The following is a 22,148-nucleotide window of genomic DNA, read 5'->3' as shown; positions in this document are numbered from 1 at the left end:
GCTTCATATCCAAATTTCATCATGAATCGTCTCTGCTTTAAGATGCTACCTTTTTGACCAAACCTTTGGACATTAAACGGATATTGACTTGCATCAGCCAGTCAAATTTTATTTCTTAATGCTGCTGTGAAGCACTTTGGGGCACTACCCTGTATGTAAAAAGATGCTAGACAGGTGAAAGCTGTTATTTGATTTGGGACTGTTGCCTCAACAATGCAAAATTAAAAGTAAACAAGTTTCAAACTTGCCGACTCAGTTTTAAATTGCACCGTCTTCACTGCGAATCACTGCTCAAGTTGACCAGAAAATGCAGAGGACGTGCATGATATTAGAAATAAAATGGCTGATGAAGCAAAAGGTCAATGTTTTGGATCTGTTGAAAATTTTAAGTTGCATTTGGTAGACTTTTAAAAGTAGATAATGATTATGGAATCAATGTGGTTAGATGGGGTTGGGACATGGTAAGTGTTCAAGTAATGATGAATCAAACGGTAGCTTTAAAATCTGCATAGAAATACTGTAATAGGAGTAGGCTTTTCAGCCCAAATTGGATTGATGTCCCAACCCCATCTAACCACATTGATTCCATAATCATTATCTACTTTTAAAAGTCTACCAAATGCAACTTAAAATTTTCAACAGATCCAAAACATTGACCTTTTGCTTCATCAGCCATTTTATTTCTAATATCATGCACATATATGCTTGCATTCAGCTACACAGCAGCAGAACACAGTGCTTAAACAACCCTCCTCCCTTCAACAACTCCCCCCTAACCCCAACATTTTTAGACACATATTTATTTGTTATTAATTAAGGATAACAATTGGAAGTGCATTTCTTCTCACCTTCATTTAGTTTGCTCTTAACCAACATAACCTTGTAGGGCTTTGGTAGCCCCCGGTCATAAGAATAAGAGGAGGATTCAGGCGACGGGCTTCTGGATTTGAGTCGATCACGGCTCGGGGCTCTTGCTGGTTCTCTGGAGTACTCGTGGGCTCTATTACGACCCCGATCCTCATCGTACGTCCTTCTGCGACCTCTATCACCTTGCTCGTAGGCACCATCATAACCCCAGTCCTCTTCGTGTGTCCTTCCCCGGATTCGGTCACCTTGTTCATACGCTCTATCATAAGCCTGGTCTTCATCATACATCCTCGCCCGCCCATGACCTTCACGCCCGTAGTTTCTCTCATGACCTCTGTCCTCATCATATATCCTCCCCCTGCTGTGATCCCTGCTGTAGCTACGTTCTCTACTTTGGCTTCTCTCATAACTCCTGCCACGCTCTCTATCCCGGCTGTAGCTTCTGTCTGGGCTGTAGTCTTGGCTGTAGCCATATCCTTTGGGCCCACCATCACTCCTGTCACTCTGGATACTGTGCTCGCTTCTGCGATCGTAGTCATCAGCCACATCGAAGAACCGATTCTCAGGTTCGATCACAGGCTGCCGAGTAGGGACTCTCCGACCCCTTTTCACAGTCTGTTAGAACAACAACAAACAGCAAGGCTATCACCATTTGATTCAGTCATCAGAACTGCATCACCACAATTGTACAACTGTCAGTCGCAGTATCAGATAAAGTTACTGAACTAGTGACCCAGACTAATAATCCAGAGACGAGAGTTGAAGTCCCACCACAGAAGCTGATGAATGGAAATTGTGAATTAAGTAAATCTGAATAAAAGCTGGCCTCAGTAATTTAGTTCACTGCTCTTCTTTAGGGAAGGACATCAGCTTTCCTTCCCACCTTGCCTAGACCCACAGAAATATGGTCAACTCCTAACTGCTCTCAGAAACTTCCCAGAAAAGTGTGGAACAGTGAGGAAGGGAGGGAAGAAGCAGGATGCTGCAGGAAAAGTGGGGGGAAAATAGATAAAGAAAGGAAGAGGGAAGGAGCTCAGAGAAAAGCAGGAGGGAATTGAGAGGAAGTGGGAGCAAGGGGGTGGGGAGGCCAAGGGAGGCAGCCTGAGGAAGGCAAGGAAAAAGTGTCACCCACACACAAATGAAGCAAACCTTTTTCCTCTGAAGCTCTATTTTGGAACCCTCTTCCTTAAAACAAAGGTGGGAGCATAGTCTTTGAATATTCTCAAGGCAGAGGTAGATAACAAAGGGATAAAAAATTACTATGGGTGGCAGAAACGTAGAGTTGAGCTCACGATCAGATCAGCCATGATCTTATTAAATGGAGGAGAAAGCTTGAAGATCCATGTGACCTACTCCTGCTTCTAATTCTTGTTTGTAAGAGAGAGAGAAGGAGATGGAGGGGTGGTGCAGGGTGGAGGGATGAGAGATAGTGGGGCCCAGGGATATGCATGTCCATACGTATGTGGTCAGAGTGCATCTGTGTACATTTAGTCTCCAAATGTCTTAGACTTCCTTGCAACTGAACCAAAATCTCACTCTCTCAAATCCACATGATAGATGGTGTGCAAAAGCCACTAAGTTAAAAGAAATCACACAAAGGCAAAGGCATCGTCCACTCCCAAGACCTGGAGTGGAATCAAGTCAGCATTGATTCCAGAAGAATAATTAGGAATGGGCAACAAATGCTTACCTTAACGGGAATATTCAAACTTGACAAATATATAAACAAAAAATGTTAAAGGGGTATTCAGAAAAATGTTGAAAACCATTAAAGGGTTTTGCAATAGGCACCAATATAAATTACAGCTCAAGCCACATACTGAACTAGTCACGCAAGGGATATTTTTCTCCAAAAAAAACAAAAGCATGCTGCTATCTTGATTATACTTGACCTACACACCCAGTCTTTGTTAGGGGAAGGGGTTCCTTCATCTCAAGAGACCAAACAGAACATTGGAACCAACCTGAGACGTGGCTGAAAGGGGAAAAATGATTAGGTTAGGGTATTAAGAGCTTTGGAGCCAGGACAGGAAGATGGGAGTGTAGATACAGATTGGCAAAACAGGCTAGAAGAACTGAATTGTTTCCTTCTGGTATACGTTCCCACGAAAACAATGGGTAATAAAGTCACTTCAAGTCTGTTAAACAATCAGGAACTTAAGCAGGTTTAATGATTCGTTCAACAATTAATTTGTAATCTTATTTTAAGAGATGGAAAGTGATGTTATGCAAAAGATTCCAAGTTTGTGAAAATACATTTGGGGGACAAAAAATTCCCCCAAATCAGCTTCAAAATAGGAAAAGAACCAAAGGGGAAATGGATAGGAGAATGTGCCAGAGGGGGAAAAAAAAATGGAGGGGAAGGTGCTGTCGAAAAGCACAATGTGTGTTCTAACATCAGTCAAGGAGTAAATAGAATGCATTCACTGACTGGAAAGTCTTGGACTCATTTAAAGATCAGAGTCAGGAATAATCAAGGGTGATAAGGAAACACTAAACTAGAAGAGGGCAATAGAAATTTGGAATTCTTCCAGAAATAGTAATCACAGCTGGTTTATTAATTTTAATTCTAAATTTATATCCCTGGATTTTTTGTTAATCACACAGAGTTACGTCACAGATTAGGCACAATCTGAATGAATAGTGGAATAGAATTGAGGAATTGACTGGCCTCCTCCTTTCTAGGTTCTCAAGATTACCACTGGCACTATCCCAGTTTTACATGCTCCATCATGAGTAGCCATACCTTTGGATGTCCCTCAATCACACAGCATGGAAACAGGCCCTTCAGCCCATACAACTATCAAGATTCCATTCACACAAATCATGTTGTTCTCACATTCCCATCAGTTCCCCTCTCCCTCCCCCCCACTCTTTCCTCTTCAAAACTTCATTCCTTGAACACTTTTCACAACATTTCCCTACTTTGTTTGCTGTCAAATACTATCCTATCAATTACCAGATAGCTGAATACTGCAGTGAGGGACAGAATGTGTTCTAGTTTTGTGCCAATTCAATACAAACTAGGTTAACAATTAACTAGAACCAGGTTTAAAATGGTACAAGGTGGTTTTATACCACCAGAGTTATGGCACTTAGTGTCCATATTTCACTAGAAGGCAAGGAAACAGATGATCATTATTCATTTAGGGCTTTTTATAAATAACTGGAACTATTTTTGTGGTGTTCACTTTCAAAATACTCAATTCCTACTCCCACTAAAAAGGTTTTAATAATCCAAGGTACAAGTTAATCAAGGTGACACTCAATAGTTGGGACCACGCAGTGAGTCTCTGACCTTAATTAATTCAACTTCAAATGGTAAATTGGATAGTTACTTGAAAAGGAAAGTAATTGCAAAGATATGGAGAAGACTAGTATAGGCACAATGGGCTGAATGGCATTCTTCTGCACAGCAAAATTCTCAGCAAGGTGTAGGGAAGGCATAGAAAGAGGATGCAAAGCTCTTAGTCACTAAATTTTCCCAGCAGACTTTCACAAAGGAAGATTGATTGCTCATCATTTAATGATGAGCAAAATGGGGGCGAGATTCTGACTTAACAGTCTGACTGTGGTGCACCGGATTTCCAACATTCAATTTCCTCCTGCAGCAGGCTTGTGACGACAGAGGAAATGCACAAGATACGGCAGGGATAGAAAAAATAATGAAGAAAGCCAGGGGGAAGGGAATGCAGACCCACAGTAAAAATTCAGGATAATTATATACTCAGAAATAAATCAAAGTAAAGCCTCTCAAGTTGCTTGTATTGGACATTATTAAATATAAACTTGCTGCTGAGGGTTAATCCACATGATAAATTGATGCTGATAATTGCATTATAGCCACTAGAAGATTGATTTTATTTTAAATATACAAAATCCCCATTTTTATCCAGAACACTCCAGTAGATCAGTGAAGGGAACTTGTTTAGAAAGGATTACATGCTCAAACATGCACTCTTTTGAGGTCAATCTAAACACAATAATCAGGCTGCTGAAATGCACCCAAAGAAACACTAAACTACACACGTTACCACTACTGACTAACAATTGATGTTCTTGCAGCTATTAAAAAAAAATCACATTTAGCAACCTGTGTTAACATGGTTTGAAATACTGATCATAGAATGTATATTTTCAGCAATATGACAGAAGCACAGAGCAGAGGCAGAGATTATTCTTCAAGCACTGCAGGATATTTAGCAGGTGTTTAAAAACATCAAGGGACTTTGATGAAATAAATGAAGGGCAGCAATGAACCATGTCTGTCTTTTTTTAAAAAACAATCCTGTAGCTTGGTGATTGTTAGAGAATCTAGATTTTCATTACAGTTTATTCAATTATTTGACCTTAAATGTCACCTGGTACAGAGATGGGATTTTAATACCAGTAATTTAGACCTGCAAGTCAACAGTCACATTCAATATGAATGAATCACCAATTACAAGTATGGATGAGCAACACTTACTATTTGGGCTACTTTCCCACATTTTCTTAATTGTTGTACAGCATAGGAATGAGGCACATTTTCCATTGGACAGCCATTAACACTGACAACCCGGTCATTTTCGCTGAAGGAATAAAAAAAAGTTTTGTCAGAGTGCTGAAACATATTCAAAAGAAACACTTATTTAATTTTAATGTCTGAAAAACAGTTAAAACACCTTTCGCAGAAGTGTAATTTATCTGTACTTGAATTATTGGATGGTTTGCAGGTTGCACAATACCAGCCTCCAGGAACATTAGTTTCTTATTGAACTAAATGCTTCAGCTGTGACTCAGTGGGTAGCTCTCCTACCAGAGGGTTTCAATTCACACTCAAGAGGCTCAAGTACAAAAATCAAGGTCAACACTCCTGAGGGAGTGCCACACTGTCAGAAGTGCAATCTATTGAAGGAAATGTTAAACCTAGTGTGTGCATCTTTCTGATAAATACAAAACTAAAATCTCATGGTCACCATCATGTGGTCACATAAGAGTGGGAGATTTCTGCCCATTGTCATGGCCAACATTTATCCATTGATCAACATCACTGAACAGACCATGAGACACAATCACTGTGGGAGGTTGCTGTGCCCCAACTGCTGTCGCACCCTGTAGTATGAAAGGGCGGGGGTCAGATAACAGTGACAACACTACTGACCCCCATGGTCGGATGATAGCATTGCCTATTAGGTCAGAAGCTGCACCACTGTCAATCAAGGGTCCAGCTCCGCCCCACCCATTAAAGAGCACATCTGAGGATTGGCTCATAACCCACCTTTGTTCTTTACCCTGAATCATTGGCTTGTTTCACCTGAGTGGGCTCCACCCCACTACAGCCCTGTAAAAGATGGTACACGTGGGCTCTCTTCCTCTTTTCCGATTGCTGCTGGGGTCGAGACCACAGGTGAGAGGGTGCACTTCCACAGGGGTCTAGGAGCATCCTGAGTAGACTCCCAGTAGCGTAGAGCCATTGTTTGTCCCAATTCAGGGGGTCCAGACAATGTATTTGTTCATTCCTTGATTGTTTGTACTAGTTTGTTGTGTGTGAGCACTTCACCCGTTGTGACTCCCCCCACGTTTTGTGATCACCCTAGTGCGAGGGCGCATTTGTTCCTTCACATTCTGTTCCCGCAGTCTTTGTGAATAAAATCCTCCTTTTAAAGTACAAAGACTGTGTCCAGATACCTTTATCTTTAAGATACCAGAAGAACCTCTCTCATAACATGCCCCCAACATTAAACACGGATGAGTGTCATGGAATAATCCGATTAGGACTAGTATTTCACCACACCCTAGTGATCAAAGGCCTTAATGTACTGTATATCTTGCAAGCCAAAACAGTGCAATGCTCATCTTACTCGAGTGTTATCACAGGGAAGGAGAAGCATTATCGAGTTAAAATAAAAGTGGGAATTTTGGGGAGCAAGATTTGCCACTAATTTTACTACAAGGAGAGCAAAGGAATTCATCACCAGGTGACCAATAAAGTCAATCTTGTTTAAACCTAACCAAGGGCCTCAGCAACAGTAATCTTGAAACATGGGTTATATTTGAATTGTTATTTATGATCAAGTAATAGAACCTTCCAGTAGCTGGGTGGAATGCCTGTCCCATTCCTGTTGCAGAAATTTCATACAAGAGAGTTTAGAGGAGACCAGAACCCTTACGACCATAATAAAAAATAAAATGATTTTCCAATAAGCAACTCCACAGCAAGTTTGGAATAAACCTTAAAGGCATTTAAGAGCAAATTTAAAAAAGTCTCAATTTAAGAGCAAGTTGCCATGTTATTTCTTTAAACCAATATGAGTTTTTAAAATTTATCAAGCATCTTTTTTTCCAATTAAGGAACAATTGCCTAGAAACTGGGCTTCACTAATTTGGTTAGCAACGCATTCTGTAAATATGCCCACTTGGATGTCCTAAAAATCAACATATAAAATTGGACAAAAATGGCTAAAAAGTAATGTTACAAGTGGCACTTAACAGACGGATTCCTGCATTAAAGCAGGACCTATGCTATTCCAGTCAGGAGTAGTTTGCAGAGCCCATAGTCACATCACTGACCTTTGGGAGGTGAAGCAGCATTTGAAGACCTCTTCAAGGTAGCTACAGAAGAGACTGCCATGGAGGGAAGGGTAAAGGGTGGGGTGTGGGAAACAGGAAGGAAAACACTGTACTCTGCTGTGTGACTTGTCCTATTGACAATGGCCCCAAGCTATTGCAAGGTGCAGTCAGTTCAAGGAGCAGCAGCTTAATTTATTTTTTTTGAAAAATTGCTGCAATCTGTGAAGGGAGATCCAGTATTAATTCTTCATAAAACTGGCCATAGCAGATAGAATGGGAGATATTGAAGCAAGATCTCAATAGCGAAGGCAATGACTCTTGCTATCTCATACCTGAACCCAGTGAACAGCACAAGGTTCTTCCAAAAGCTCCAATTTCTGCCAGAGGTGGAAGGAACTTGCTCTGCACAACCAAGGCACCACTTGGTACACGACTGACCTGAGTAAGCATCAGCCATGCAAGAGTTGATTGTGTACTGACTGATTTTATGTATAATTTGAACATAATCAAAACATGCAAATGGAATCAATTGCTAAGCAAGTCTGTATTAGTTAGATGGCAAGAATGAATATTCAATTCCCTAAATACTTCACTCTCTCCTGCAGGACACCCTGTAAAACTGGCTACTCTAACCAAGTTCTTTGACATGAGATATTAGAACTTTGCCTAATAGGGTTCCTGTGATGGGGACAAGCTATAGGCCAGACCGAAAGAAAATAGGGGGCTTTTTGGTTATTGTGTCCACAACTCCACCTCAACTTCCAACCAACCATGACCACATCAACTTAATGCCATAAAATTGCCTCAGGGTGGAACTGTCAATTGCATGTAGTTTCCCCACCAATCCTCTCAATGGAATGATTGATAAGAATCAAAAATAAAATCCTGAATACAAGAACCCCTGCCAACTCTAACTATAAATGAAAGAAAGCAATTAATTTCAGCACAACAGGCATCACAGAATCAGAATAGAACGAGATCACTTGGCCTATCATGCCTCAGCCAGCTCTTAAAGCTCTCCAATAGATCCCACTCCTGATTGTTTCCAAAGTTTTTCCCTTTATACCATCACCCAATTCTCTTCTGAAACTCAATCTGCTTGCACTGTCCTTTCATGAACAACATTCACCAAAATTCCGGCATCTACCTCCACGATTCTTTGCCAATTACTTTGTCAACACTCAAGTAGTCCCTTCATCAAATTGGTTCTATATCCTCAGTTTATCATGTTCTTAAACCCTCAGCTTATGTTCTTAAACCCAAGTTTTGGATCTACTTTGAAAACCAGTTACCTGCCATTTATCCAGTAATTTCTTTGGCTGCTTCACTTTCTTTCCCTGCATTTTACACTAGTAATAAATAGATAATGGCTTTAGCAAATACAAATGATCCAGAACTTGATCGGTTAAAGGATATATTTAACGACCTGCAAGTCATTATCAAAAAGCATCTAGCATTAGGTTGCATATGGATTCTAAAGGAGATGACCAAAAGGAGAGAATTCTCGGAGGTTTGGGCCTTGGGAGCTCTCTTTCAGCTGCCAACAAATAGATTCAGAGAAGAGGAGCCAGAATTGGAAGAGTGGACTGTGTTACAGAGCTAGAGCAGAGTACTGACTTGGGAAAGGGGCAAGGCTCTGTGGGGATTTGTAAACAAGAGACAGAATTTAAAAGATCAAAGTTGCTGCTAATCTAGGATTCAGTGTAGGTGAGAACATACAGTAGTATTTTGGATGACTTAGTTTATGGAAGGAGACTAGCCAGTCTAGCAGTAAAAAAAAAGGCATGATTATCAATGCCACATTACCAAATTATCATTAAGCAGAAGTCCTAATTTGAGTTGTGAATGCGTGCTGTGTTTCAGATGTACAGTGCCAACATTTCCCTCTTCAGTTTAGTTACTGGCATTTGTAAATCTTTACTAATAATTATCTTTGAATGATTAGTGAAAATAACAGCCTGCAAAAAAAAAAGTGGATATTGAGATGAGGTTGACAAGCCACTCCACCAAGCAGCCCTTCAGATACAAGGAGGAGGAAGATCTGGGTTTTAGAGTGATGTTGATAGGTGGATAGATAAATATTGTCCAGGAAACCAGGGAGACTTGCTACTCTTCAAAATAATCCCTGTGTTTGTTTTGTGCAAGAGGGCATAACATCTCATCTCAAAAGGTAAATTGATTTATTATTGTCACATGTACCGAGGTACAGCAAAAAACTTTGTTGTACATGCCATCCATACAGACCACTGAGGTAGTGCAAGGGAAAAGCAATCACAGAATAGTGTTACAGTTACAGACAAAGTGCAGTGCAGGCAGACAATAAGGTACAAGGCCACGACAAGGTAGATTGAGGTCAAGAGTCCATCTTATTGCACAAGAGGTCTGTTCAATCATCTTATAACAGCAGGATAGAAGCTGTCCTTGAGCCTGGTGGTACGTGGTTTCAGGATTTTATCTGGTGTGGGTGGAGTCATTGATTATGTCTCAGGAATACAGGGTAGATTTATGTGGTCCGGTTAGTTTCTGGAGTGGACTTGGACCCACAATCTTCTGAAAATCAGGAGTTGACTGCTTGCCCACTGAGCCACAGGATTTTTTACAACTGCACATTGCAAGTCAAATTCAGAGTTAATGGATTGCATGCCAATCACTCCATAGAGAGATTCACGACATTCAGCTAAATTTTACTCACTGAAGTAACCCATCTGCCGGGCCCCCTTCCAAAACATCAGAGATAATGATGGAGGTTTCACCGTTCTCAAAGTTGGGGTTATCTCTTCCACCTGATACTGCTATACCAAACCCCCGTTTGGAGTCCTGGGCAGAAGGGAAAGAATAATGTTAACATATTTTGTTAAACATTTATCTGTGTTTAAGTTTTAAAAAAGTAATACAAACACAGCTCTAAAAGAAAAACAGTTCTAAGATTTTAATTCAGGTGCTCTATCCACTAGGTAGCCAAATGCTAATTGTTATAGATATCCAACACTACAACCACTGGTGAAACAAAAGACTGCAGATGCTGGAATCTGGAGCAACAAAGTACTGGAGGAACTTAGCAGGTCAGGCAGCATCTGTGAAGGAAAATGGACAATTGACGTTTCGGGTTAAGACCCTTTATCAGCCCAGATTCCAGCATCTGCAGTCTCGTGTCTCCAATGGACCAGAGTGATTTGGCCAAAATGTTTCATTGCTGTCATAAAAACTTAGCAACAGCACTCAAGGTTCTTCATATAAAAAAATTCAATAGATGTTCAATAAAGCCATCAATATTGAATAAATGAAGTGAACCCAGTTCTATTTGATGAGGACAGACAAAGATATTAGTAGGAAAGGATGCTAAAGTCTAACTGCTCCATATCTGGTTTCACTTTTCTCTTAAGACATACAACTTCTCTCAAAGTAGGATATGATCAATCCAGTGAAATGAAGGTTAATCCAATTTATCTGTAGACAGACATACCATTTGGAAATGACAAATGTTCCTTTGGTGGCCAAATCAACTGCAGAGTAAATTCTCAATTAAAAGGTTGCACAAAGGCAGTTATAATGCCACACCCAGAGTATAAATCTTTCATTTAAAAGTAGTCACATAAGAATGGGAGACAACCATTCAGCCCCACGAGTTTGTTCTGCCATTTATTTGGATCATGCTTGATTACTCAAAGAAAAAGAAAACTTACCTTTTGTAAAGTCACAGTGAACTGCTCCCATATCACTTCTTCCATGACTGTGGCCTGTGGAGAACAACAACTTTGTAGTATTCATTACAGTTCTTACAACACAAAACCGACATTTAGCTCAGTTATGCTCCAGATATGTATCTACCTGCCCCTCTTATTTCACCCCATCAGCAGATCCTTCTATTACTTCCTTCTTGGTGTGTTTATCAAGCTGCTCTTAGAAGAATGTGTGTTATTCACCTTAACCATTCTACGTGGGAGAGAGTTCCATACTCTCACCACTTACTGAATGAAGGAATTTCACTTTAATTTCTCATTAGGTTTACTGATAACCATCTTCTATTAATGGTTCCTTGTTATATCTTCACTTTCTACATGGAAGCATTTTTATATCCATCCTATTAAGCTCTTTCATAACTTTAAGTAACTCACCGGCCTGCGAAAAACTGTGCACTTTTCCTGGAGCAAATGGGGTTGACACCACTTCCTCAAATAGACAGGCCAAAGCTGTGTGGCTTTGGATTCAAATAAAGTTCAACGGTTTTTCCAATTGTACTCCAAGAAGTGAACCAAAAATGTTAAACAAAAAAGGTGCTTTGTTAATATCAGAAAACAGTGACAATGCCTGCCTGTTTTTCTTTATTTAGCACCCAAAAGGGTATAGTCAGCCAGCTACAGGCTTTATCCACGACCATTAAAAATGATCCTGGCAAGGTCCTTGCAACTTCCAGATCCTGCCATCTCAGAAAAATAAGCACAAATAACAGCAACACAACCATGCCTTTCCAATGCAAGGGACCCTTTTATCGACAAGAGCAACAGTTGGCCAATCCCACTCCAAAGACTTGCATATGAGCTGCTGTGCTTTTAATGGAAACATATTTTGCATAGAACTTAAAGCAGAGGTCCCATCTGCTATCTCAGAATGCTGCAAGAAATCCCACTCCAACTACTTGAAGGGTATTCCACAGGATCTTCAGACCAATATTTAACCCTCAATCAACAAATCACTACCACGGATTTCCAGGTGATCACTACATTGTTGTTTGTGGGAACTTGCAGCAAGTATTTCTCATGTTCCAAAAGACAACTGTAGGTTAGCTTTAAAGGACAAAGGCCATGAAAGGTGCTAAACAAATACAAGTTCTGCTTTTATTTACATGCTTTAAAAATAAATAACTCTATCAAAATTTACCACTCTGCAACAGTTCTTAAACTACACCAGCCAAGCTGAAATCCACAAGAGTATTGCAGTCACTTGGAGAATGAGTTACAGTAAACAGGAATTGAATTGATTTAGCTCCCAAGGTTGCAAATGAGGGCAAGATGCTAGAACATACACACCCCTGTCAGAAACTTCAGGAAGAGGGGGGGTAACATTTTGGGCACAGCCCTTCAGAATTAGGAGTCACAGAGCAATACAGCACGGATACAGGCCCTTCGGCCCAACCAGTCTATGCTGACCACAGTGCCCACTCATCTAGTCCAAATTTCCTGCGTTCAGCCCATATCCCTCCAGCCCCACCCCTCCAATGTACCTATCCACGTGCTTCTTAAATGAGACTATTGTACTTGTCTCACCCACTTCCTCTGGCAGCTCGTTCCATATACTCACCACCCTCTGCGTGAAAAAGTTGCCCCTCAGGTCCCTTTTAAATCTTACCCTAAATTGATGCCCTCTAGTTTTGGAGTCCCCTAACCGGGGGGGGGGGGGGGGGGGAAGCGGAGGGGGGGAGCTCTTGGCCAATCTTTACTGTGACATTTAATTTTACAATTGTCAATATACACAACTACTGGCACCCCCCGATCTACCCTCCTGCTGTCATCCCCAATGACCTCCACTGTGTTCATCCAATATGATTTTCCCTTCTTGAAACCACAGTTAATTTACCCAGTCCTTATAACATCAGGCAGAGCACGATGACTACATCCTTAAAATGCCAGACTCATAGATTAGGCCATACTTGGAGTACTGTGCTCAGCCCTGGTCACCCTGCTGTAGGAAAGATGCCATTAACACCTTCCTCTTACCAGGGCTCCTTGCCAAGAGCAGTTACTCTCACCTCCCCTCTGGGATTCAGTTGTGGTCACTGTTTGGACCAAGGTTGTGATGAGATCAGGGAACAGGCATCCTGGAAAAGCCCCAAACTGGACATGGGCAAGCTGATTACTAAGAGTTGCTTGGAGGAGCTGTCAAATTACACAGTCCCTTTAATCATTGCAACAAACAATCTGCTGGAGAAACTCAGCAGGTCAAGAAGCAACTGAGGGATTACTTTGAATGTACAACAGAAACAGACCATTTGGCAGAATTGGTCTTTGTGCTCTATGCGAACTTGTACTCACTGTACACCTCACACTATTCCTTCCTTCCTCCCTCTCTCATGTGCTTACCTAGCTTCCTCTTAAAATGCAGCTCTTTATGCACGTCACCTGCATTCATACCACTATGTGTAATTAAGTTTATTCTCCTGAATTCCCCATGGATTTATTAATAATCATCTTCTCCAGATGCCACTTCTTTCCCTTTGACTTCCTTAGAGTTCATGGCTTTTCTTTATTTACATAATCCAAGAAATGTCATGTCCTTTTCAAGCTGTAAGACTTTACAAGCAATATAGCAAACACAGCAGGCAATTTGCACACAAGCTCCCACAAACAGCAATGTAGTAAAAATCAAACAACCTAGTTTTAGTTTAAAAAAAATTCCTTATTCATAGAATTTGCATAGGTACAATACAGAAATTCATGTGCTGATTTTAGTACAAGCCTTCTGTCAGCATGACCTTAATCTTCCTTTATGTACATTAATTGAGCAAACAGCACAAAGTCTTTTTTCTTAGAAGAAACAGGCTCCAATCCACATTCAATGGTAGACAGGTCCTGAACTGTGGCCTTTCTTCCCAGTGCCTGCGGTACCTGCACCAAGTTTCAGCTTCTCCTCAGCACAGAGTTCTTTGAGTGTGCTGATCTGCAGCACTTTGTGAATAGCCAAGAACAGATTTTTAAAAAAATATTTTACTCATGAGATTAACAAATGTATAACAGCACGTGACCATTCATAGTACAAGGCATCATTCCATTTGAATAAAAGATTTACATTATGTCTGCACAAGTTCAAAATTTTCTTCTGTATATATCCCATGAGTAGCAAGTCTGAGAGGATTGTGTTTTTTTTTTAAAAACAGGTTCTAGCTCCTCAGTCTGCAGTGACAGGAAGGTGTTATATTGCAACCTTTCCCATCGAACCTTTACAGCGGCTGCACCAGGCTTCAGTGTGTGCCTGTCTGCATCACTCAGTTGTGGGCAGCTCCTTGCTCAGTAAGACTGGCAAGTTTCAGGCAGACCAAAGTGCATCACTCACTAAGTTAATAATCTTCCAGCAGCAGTTGATGTTGCTCTGACTGTGCATCCCTGGGAACGGTCTGTAGAGCACAGTCCTGGTTTATACAGCCTCAGGGGGACAAATCGCGACAAAGACCACTGCATCCCTTCCCTCACCCGCTCAGCAAACTCAGCTTCCTGGAGGACAGTATGCAGTAGCTTTAGGTACAAGTACTTGAGGGATGGGGGGAGAAAAAAAAACAGGGGGAAGAAATCCTACTAGCCACCAGCTATGCAAAGTCTTTGAACTTGTTTGAAATCCCTGATGCTCAGGCATTGTGCCAAATGACTTTGATAGTCTGGTCAGGGAACTATCCAACAGATCCACTGTCTCCTTTTCTTACAGGGCTTGAGGACCTTCTACACAAGCCACTGCAGAGTAGAGGGTATTTTTCTGCAAAAACCTCCAAGGGGCAGGTAGTACAGCAGGATGCCACTGAAAGGAATGTTCCAAGTCAACATTGGCCACACCCATACATTAACACCAGGGGCATGTAGAGACACTTGGTGTTTGCCCGCCCAGGGTCAAGTCCAGTTTATTGTCACGTGCACAAGTACGGTGAGGTACAGATATAATGAAAAACTTGTCTGCAGCAGCATCACAGGCATGTAGGTATAGACAGAGTGTAAATTATAAATAAATTATACAAGACAGTGAAAGAGAAAGAAAAGTCTGTACAAAAACAAGACCTTAATGCAAAAAAACAAAAGGCACAATCAGTGACAAGTCCGTGGTAGCGAAAGAGGTGGTCTGTAGTGTTCCATTGCTGAGGTAGGGTTAGGGTTAAGAACCTGATCATTGTAGGAAAATAGCGGTTCCTGAACTTGGTGGCGTGGGACTTCTACACACAGCTTGATTCAGCCACACCCAGAAGATATTGATCAGGGCAAGGGGCCATGCTGGGTCATGGACTAAATACTCATTGGCCCTAGCACATCTAGAACACCCCTTCTTTTCAAATTAGTGCCTTTACAACTTTTACCTTCATCCAAGGGCTGTTGGAGCCTTGTTTTAATGTTTCATCTGAAAGACTGCATGTATCCATAAACATCTTATAAATAAAGGCCTATTATTAGCAATAAAGTTCTTCCACAAAAGAAACATCAACTCTCAAAAAGACTGAAAGAATACATGGTTCAAGAGTGGGTCAAAGTGTTCGTCTAGAGTTTTGTGCTCAAGTTACTCAACTGAAATTTGAACACACAACCTTTGAATCCAAGTCAGGACTTAACCCAACTCAATCTTGACTAACAAAGCAATAGATACAGGTTTAAGGAAAGTGGTTTAACAAACAAGAAGTTCAAAAACCCTAGGGGAGATCATATTTTGTGCCTGAAGTGGGCTGGCTAAAAGGAAAGTTCCAATAAGGGAACCGAACTAAACACTTCACAAGAAAAATTTGAAGGACTATTGGTTTAAAAAAAAAGTTGGACAGGGGAGATAAAATGGCACTAAATATTCCTTTGAAAGAATCCACAGAGATGTGATGAGTCATTCTACAATTCATTAGGTATAAATCAGATGATTTATAAAGAAAACTGCATACACATTTCCTGCAAATAGATTTACTTGGCACCATTCGTTTGATTCTAGTTTGCATCTGAAGAAATTCGTTGCCAGCACAACAATTAAACCTCTTAATTGGCAGCATTATACCAGTTTAGACTGCAGCAGTAGAAAGTAGTTAGCCACAATGTTCAATTACCAGAGACAAACTCTGGGTCACCTTATAACGGAAAGTATACAGAGCCCGATTAAGACAGACAAGAAGTTTGAAAGCAGAAAGAAGAGGCAAGTGACTCACAAATCCCCTGTTAAGCCTGAACGAATGCATCAGATGGGCCCATTTTCTTTGCAATGCTTGTAGGGACTTCATACCGAAGTGCAATGCTGCACTGTAGCGATCACCTACGGCTAGTCAGCCTCACGGCTGGAATACATCCATTTCCAGAATTTATCAAGCTGGATTACATAACCTTAATACACTGCTGCCCTACATGTACCACAAATCCAGCCAGTTGCTATTGTACTGGAGAGGCACAACAACCCATTCAGGACGCAAGTCAGTCACAGAACCTTGGCTGCTACACTGAAATTTAGTGCATTATAACACCATACATACCAAGTAGGGGCTGTGGTGTATGATCACTGCAAATAAAACTGCTAATCATATCCAAACTTACAAATAAAGAGTAGACATATACATTACACTAGTCATTCAACTTAAAACTGAACTTGCTTTTTTATCCACTGTACTTATAAAAGACTAAATCTCAACAGTATTACAATGATGGATTAAGCAAGGGAACTGTGGGAATGAACCACAGTAATGTTAACTATTTGCTGCCCACTTGGTCAAATCACATCCACAGAATCAAGAAATTCCTTTCACATCAGTGTGGGAACCAATTCCCACAAACGTCTTAATAAAAAAGATCAAGTCACAACAATTTGCATGCATAATGTATCCAGTTTAAATTGGATATCAAACAGATACACTGACATATTTAAACATCAATTCAAGTTACCGTTAAAATTAGATGATGCCCTCAGCATAGATCAAAGTCAAATTAGCTTCCTTGCAGCAGCATCACAGGCACATAGCTTCATAAGCAGTATTCACAAGAAAAACAAATTAAAATTAAATTATACAAGTTTTTACAAAAAAAAACAAATAAAAAAAAGCAATTAGAACAAAAAAAAGTTCATTTTAGTGCAAAATGATCAGAGTGGTCATAGTGTTGCTAAACTGTAGTGGTGATTAAGGTTTGGCTGGTTGGTCCAAGAACCGAATGATTGAAAGGAAGTAGCTGTTCTTGAACCTGGTGGTGGTGGACTTCAGGCTTCTGCTCCTCCTGCCCAATGGTAGCTGTTGAAAAAAAATGTCATGGCCCGGACAGTGGGGATCTTTGATGATGGATGTTGCCTTGTTGAGGATTAAAGGATCTGATAGAGAGTAGAAGCAGATAAGCAAGTTCAGAGCAGAGGAGTACTACAAAGCTGAAAACCACAGGCAAGGCAGCTTAGGGGCATAGTTAGAGAATTATAGAAAAAAATTGGGGCACAACAGGAGGCCACTCAACCCAGGGTGGCCATGTGAAGCACTTCAGTATTCACAGGAAAAAAACTTCATGTAAAAAGGTGGTGGAAAGCTGTAACATTCACTTTAAGCCAGGTGGATGCTTTAAGATATCTACAGAATCAGTGATTTGTGATCATTGACCTCAAATATCAATTGTTTCTCTCTCCATGGGTGCTGCCTGACCTGTCTATTTTCAGTATACCAAGGGCATTCAAAGTCACAGAACCAAGAATACAGTGGCATGCAAAAGTTTGGGCACCCCAATCAAAATTTCTGTTACTGTGAATAGTTAAGTGAGTAGAAGATGAATTGATCTCAAAGTCATCAAGTTAAAGATGAAACATTCTTTACAACATTTTAAGCAAGATTAGTGTATTATTTTTGTTTTGTACAATTTTAGAGTGAAAAAAGGAAAGGAGCACCATGCAAAAATTTGGGCACCCCAAGAGATTTGAGCTCTTAGATAACTTTTACCAAGGTCTCAGACCTTCATTAGCTTGTTAGGGCTATGGCTTGTTCACAGTCATTGTTAGGAAAAGCCAGGTGATGCAAATTTCAAAGCTTTATAAATACCCTGACTCCTCAAACCTCATCCCAACAATCAGCAGCCATGGGCTCCTCTAAGCAGCTGCTTAGCACTCTGAAGGTTAAAATAAATGATGCCCACAAAGCTATAAGAAGGAGAAGGCTATAAGAAGATAGCAAAGTGTTTTCAGATAGCCATTTCCTCAGTTTGTAATGTAATTAAGAAATGGCAGTTAACAGGAACTGTGGAGGTCAAGTTGAGGTCTGGAAGACCAAGAAAACTGCTCGTAGGATTGCTAGAAAGGCAAATCAAAACCCCGTTTGACTGCAAAAGACCTTCAGGAAGATTTAGCAGAATCTGGAGTGGTGGTGCACTATTCTACTGTGTAGTGACACCTGCACAAATACGAACTTCATGGAAAAGTCATCAGAAGAGAACCTTTCCTGCGTTCTCACCACAAAATTCAGCATCAGAAGTTTGCAAAGGAACATCTAAACAAGCCTGATGCATTTTAGAAACAAGTCCTGTGGACTGAAGAAGTTACAATAGAACATTTTGGCTGCAATGAGCAAAGGTATGTTTGGAGAAAAAAGGGTGCAGAATTTCATGAAAAGAACACGTCTCCAACTGTTAAGCATGGGGATGGATAGATCATGCTTTGGGCTTGTGTTGCAGCCAGTAGCAACACGGAACATTTCACTGGTAGAGGGAAGAATGAATTCAATTAAATACCAGCAAATTCTGGAAGCAAATATCACACCGTCTAAAAAGCTGAAGATGAAAAGAGGACGGCTTCTACAACAGGATAACGATCCTAAACACACTTCAAAATCCACAATGGATTACCTCAAGAGGCACAAGCTGAAGGTTTTGCCATGGCCCTCACAGTCCCCCGACCTAAACATCATCGAAAATCTGTGGATAGACCTCAAAAGAGCAGTGCATGCAAGACGGCCCAAGAATCTCACAGAACTAGAAGCCTTTTGCAAGGAAGAGTGGGCGAAAATCCCTCAAACAAGGATTGAAAGACTCTTAGCTGGCTACAGAAAGTGTTTACAAGCTGTGATACTTGCCAAAGGGGGTGTTACTAAGTAGTGACCACGTAGGGTGCCCAAACTTTTGCTTCGGGCTCTTTTCCTTTTATTGTTATTTTGAAACTATAAAAGATGGAAATAAAAAAGTAATCTTGCTTAAAATAGTAAAGAAATGTGTCATCTTTAACTTCATGCCTTTCAGAAATCAGGTCATCTTTTAGTCGCTTAGCTATTCACAGTAACAGAAATATTGACCAGGGGTGCCCAAACTTTTGCATGCCACTGTATACCCATGCACAATGATGGCAAGACCCACGAGCCAAGAGCTAAAGACAAGATTGATGCATCTAACCACGTCCATCCAGATGTGCCAAGTAGATGAAGCAGCTCTGCTTCCTCCTGATATTCTCATCTCAATTTGTTTCGTTCCAGGGGATACCCAGACATAGATAACAGCACTGGATAAGGGACCAGAGAACATCCAAACAAATGAAGACCTGCACTCCAGAACTAGCTGCATCTCAAGCAAAACTGTTCCTGTCTGGTTATAATACTGACATCAACATGGACCACAGAGCTGAATTCCAGAGGTGAGGAGAGAGCAACTGCCCTTGAGATCTAGACAACATTGGGCTGAGGATGGCATCAAGGAACCCTGCTTGAGATGAAGTCAATGTATATCAAGGGAAAGCACATCAAAAGCTGGAGTTATACCTTGTAAGAGATAGCTGGGAATGCAAAGGTTAATGACTGGCAGTGTAAGAGTTAATAGTATGCTTCTCAAGGTAAAGAATGATCTCATTTATAGTGTGATTTAGTTTTGTCTAGTTTCAATGTCAGATGCAAGTGGAAAAGTAGTAGTTTTTTTTAAAGACACATCTTGTTATGCTAGAAACTTCATGTAAACAATTGCCTGTGTAAGTGTAACTTCTTACCTAGTTTTCCCTCGAAAATGGGTATAAAGGTATGCTGTAGCCGAGTCCTCTTCGAGTGGGTTTCGGTATAGTTAAGGTTACATGGTTTACTCTCTCTCTGTATTCCCCCACTCCTGCTAGCGAAAGCTAATAAAGCATTTATTGTAAGTTCTTTGGTTCTGCTGTTGTCTGATTTTTTTTTAAACAGAAGCGCAGGTCAACTTTGACAACCTCATACAATGGAAGACTGTTGTGGTTGTTGGAGATCAAATCATTCCAGCCCCAGGACATCATTGCTGGGAGTTCCTCAGGTTAATGTCCAGGGCAAAAACACCTTCAGCTGCTTCAAAGACCTTCCCTTCCACCATTAAGTCAGGTGGTTTGCAATGAAAAAGTGTTTACAATCCCTCAGCAAATAAACTAGTCCATGTCTGCAAGCACCAAGACCTGGACAATATTCAGGCATTAGTGGATAAGTGTCAGGTAACATTTGCATCACGAATGTGTCAGCCAATGACCATCTCCAACCAGAGGAAGTCTAACCAACACCCAACAGCAATATCATTGCCAAGACCCCCACAAACAACATCCAGAGGACCAACATTGACCAGAAACTCAGCTGGAATGGCCACACAATTAGTGCAGTTTTAAGAGGTAAGAGGCTGGGTACCCCGTAGTGAGAGACTCATCACATGATATTTCAAAGCCTTTCTGTTACCACAAACAAGTCAGGTGCATAATGGAATATGCTTCACTTGCTTGGATGAGAGAAACTCCAGCAACTCCCAAGAAGCTCAACACCATCCAGGACAAAACAGCTTCCTTCATTTTTACTCTCTCCACCACCATGCACAGAGACTGCAGTGTATACGACCAACAAAATGCAGTGCAATTACTTGCCCTGGCTACCCTGACAGCATCTCCAATCCCACAACCTCTACCACCAAGGACAAGGGCAGCAAGGCACACGAGAACACCATCTGCAAACTCTTCTCTAAGTCACGTACCATATTGATATGGAAATGCATTGCTGGCCCTTCACCACCACTGGGTCCAAATCTTGCATCTCCCTACCTAACTCTGCTGCAAGAGTATCCTCAACAGGCGACTGCAGCAGTTCACAGCAGCAGCTCATCACCACTTTAAGGATACTTGCGGATGGGCAATAAATGCTGGCCTCGCCCATGATGCTCAGTTTCTGAAAAACCAATAAACAAGAAAACAAACAAGACAGGTGGACAGAATTAAGATACAGATCAGCAATTTGTCAAATGCAATACACTCAGGAGGCTGAATGGTCCCCTATCCAAAGACAGAATATAAAGTACCATTTAAAAGAACATGGTCAGTGAGGATATCCAACACATTTTCTTTCATCCATCACCACAAGCCATCTTTGTACTTATGCACAAATTACCTATTAAGATGCTGTGCCTGTCTCAAGCTGGCTGGTCTTCATTAGACATTCCCGAAACCAGGAGCAACCAGGATTAAAAATAAACGTGGACACAGCCCAAATAGATTTTATCACACCAGAGAGCTTATGATTGTGGAAAAAAAACCTACATCACATGCTAAATTATTCAAGTCACTTCAGTTTTCCTTGGTTGCTGTTTTAGCATTGTACCAGCAAACGAGAGCCAAAGAGAGCACAAATCTTGCCAGGAAATAAAAGTTTTGCCATGTTAAGCATTTCAGAGTCATTAAAATGTGAAAACCATGCACCAAGCACCAATCTACAATGAAAAGCACACACAAAAATTGAGCCAGATTTTAATTTTCAAAAATATTTAAATGGGAGTCTGAATCTGAAGAATTACTTTCAGTGGCAAGTAATCCCTTATGAAAGGCTGTCCTTGATATTGATCAATCGCAGAAAATTGGTGTGAACTTGGAAGGAAAAACACAACTGCTTCATAGAATAATCCTTTACAGTTCTGTTACACCTTTCATACTCTCAAGCCATCCAACACACATTATGAAATGCTTTTGGAGTTGAATAAAAGAAAACAGCAGATGCAAGAAATCTGAAATAAAACAAAATGCTGGACGCACTCAGGTCAGGCAGCATCTGTGGACTGAGAAGCAGAATTAAAGTTTGTTTG

At 40.9% G+C, this 22,148-nt stretch overlaps 1 protein-coding gene across 6 annotated transcripts in view; it reads right to left on the bottom strand.

Annotated features, from left to right (window-relative positions):
- Positions 1-22,148, bottom strand: part of tjp2a (tight junction protein 2a (zona occludens 2)) — a 101,509-nt gene that overhangs the window by 46,536 nt on the left and 32,825 nt on the right. For 3 of the 6 annotated variants that reach the window (XM_052019196.1, XM_052019195.1, XM_052019194.1), the window contains exons 2-5: positions 11,103-11,156; positions 10,112-10,236; positions 5,336-5,438; positions 849-1,482 (exon numbers count right to left, since the gene is read on the bottom strand). In XM_052019196.1, coding sequence (XP_051875156.1) covers positions 849-1,482; positions 5,336-5,438; positions 10,112-10,236; positions 11,103-11,147 — 907 coding nt within the window. In that variant the 5' untranslated portion in view covers positions 11,148-11,156. Of the gene's footprint in view, positions 1-848; positions 1,483-5,335; positions 5,439-10,111; positions 10,237-11,102; positions 11,157-11,534; positions 11,572-16,291; positions 16,406-22,148 lie in introns of those variants that run through there. The other 3 variants (XM_052019192.1, XM_052019191.1, XM_052019197.1) reach the window with 3 other exon arrangements.

Source organism: Pristis pectinata, chromosome 7 (assembly GCF_009764475.1).
Source record: "Pristis pectinata isolate sPriPec2 chromosome 7, sPriPec2.1.pri, whole genome shotgun sequence".
NCBI classification, from domain to species: Eukaryota; Metazoa; Chordata; class Chondrichthyes; order Rhinopristiformes; family Pristidae; genus Pristis; species Pristis pectinata.
The sequence above is the reverse complement of the archived record's forward strand: the minus strand, read 5'-3'. Positions and strand labels throughout refer to the sequence as shown.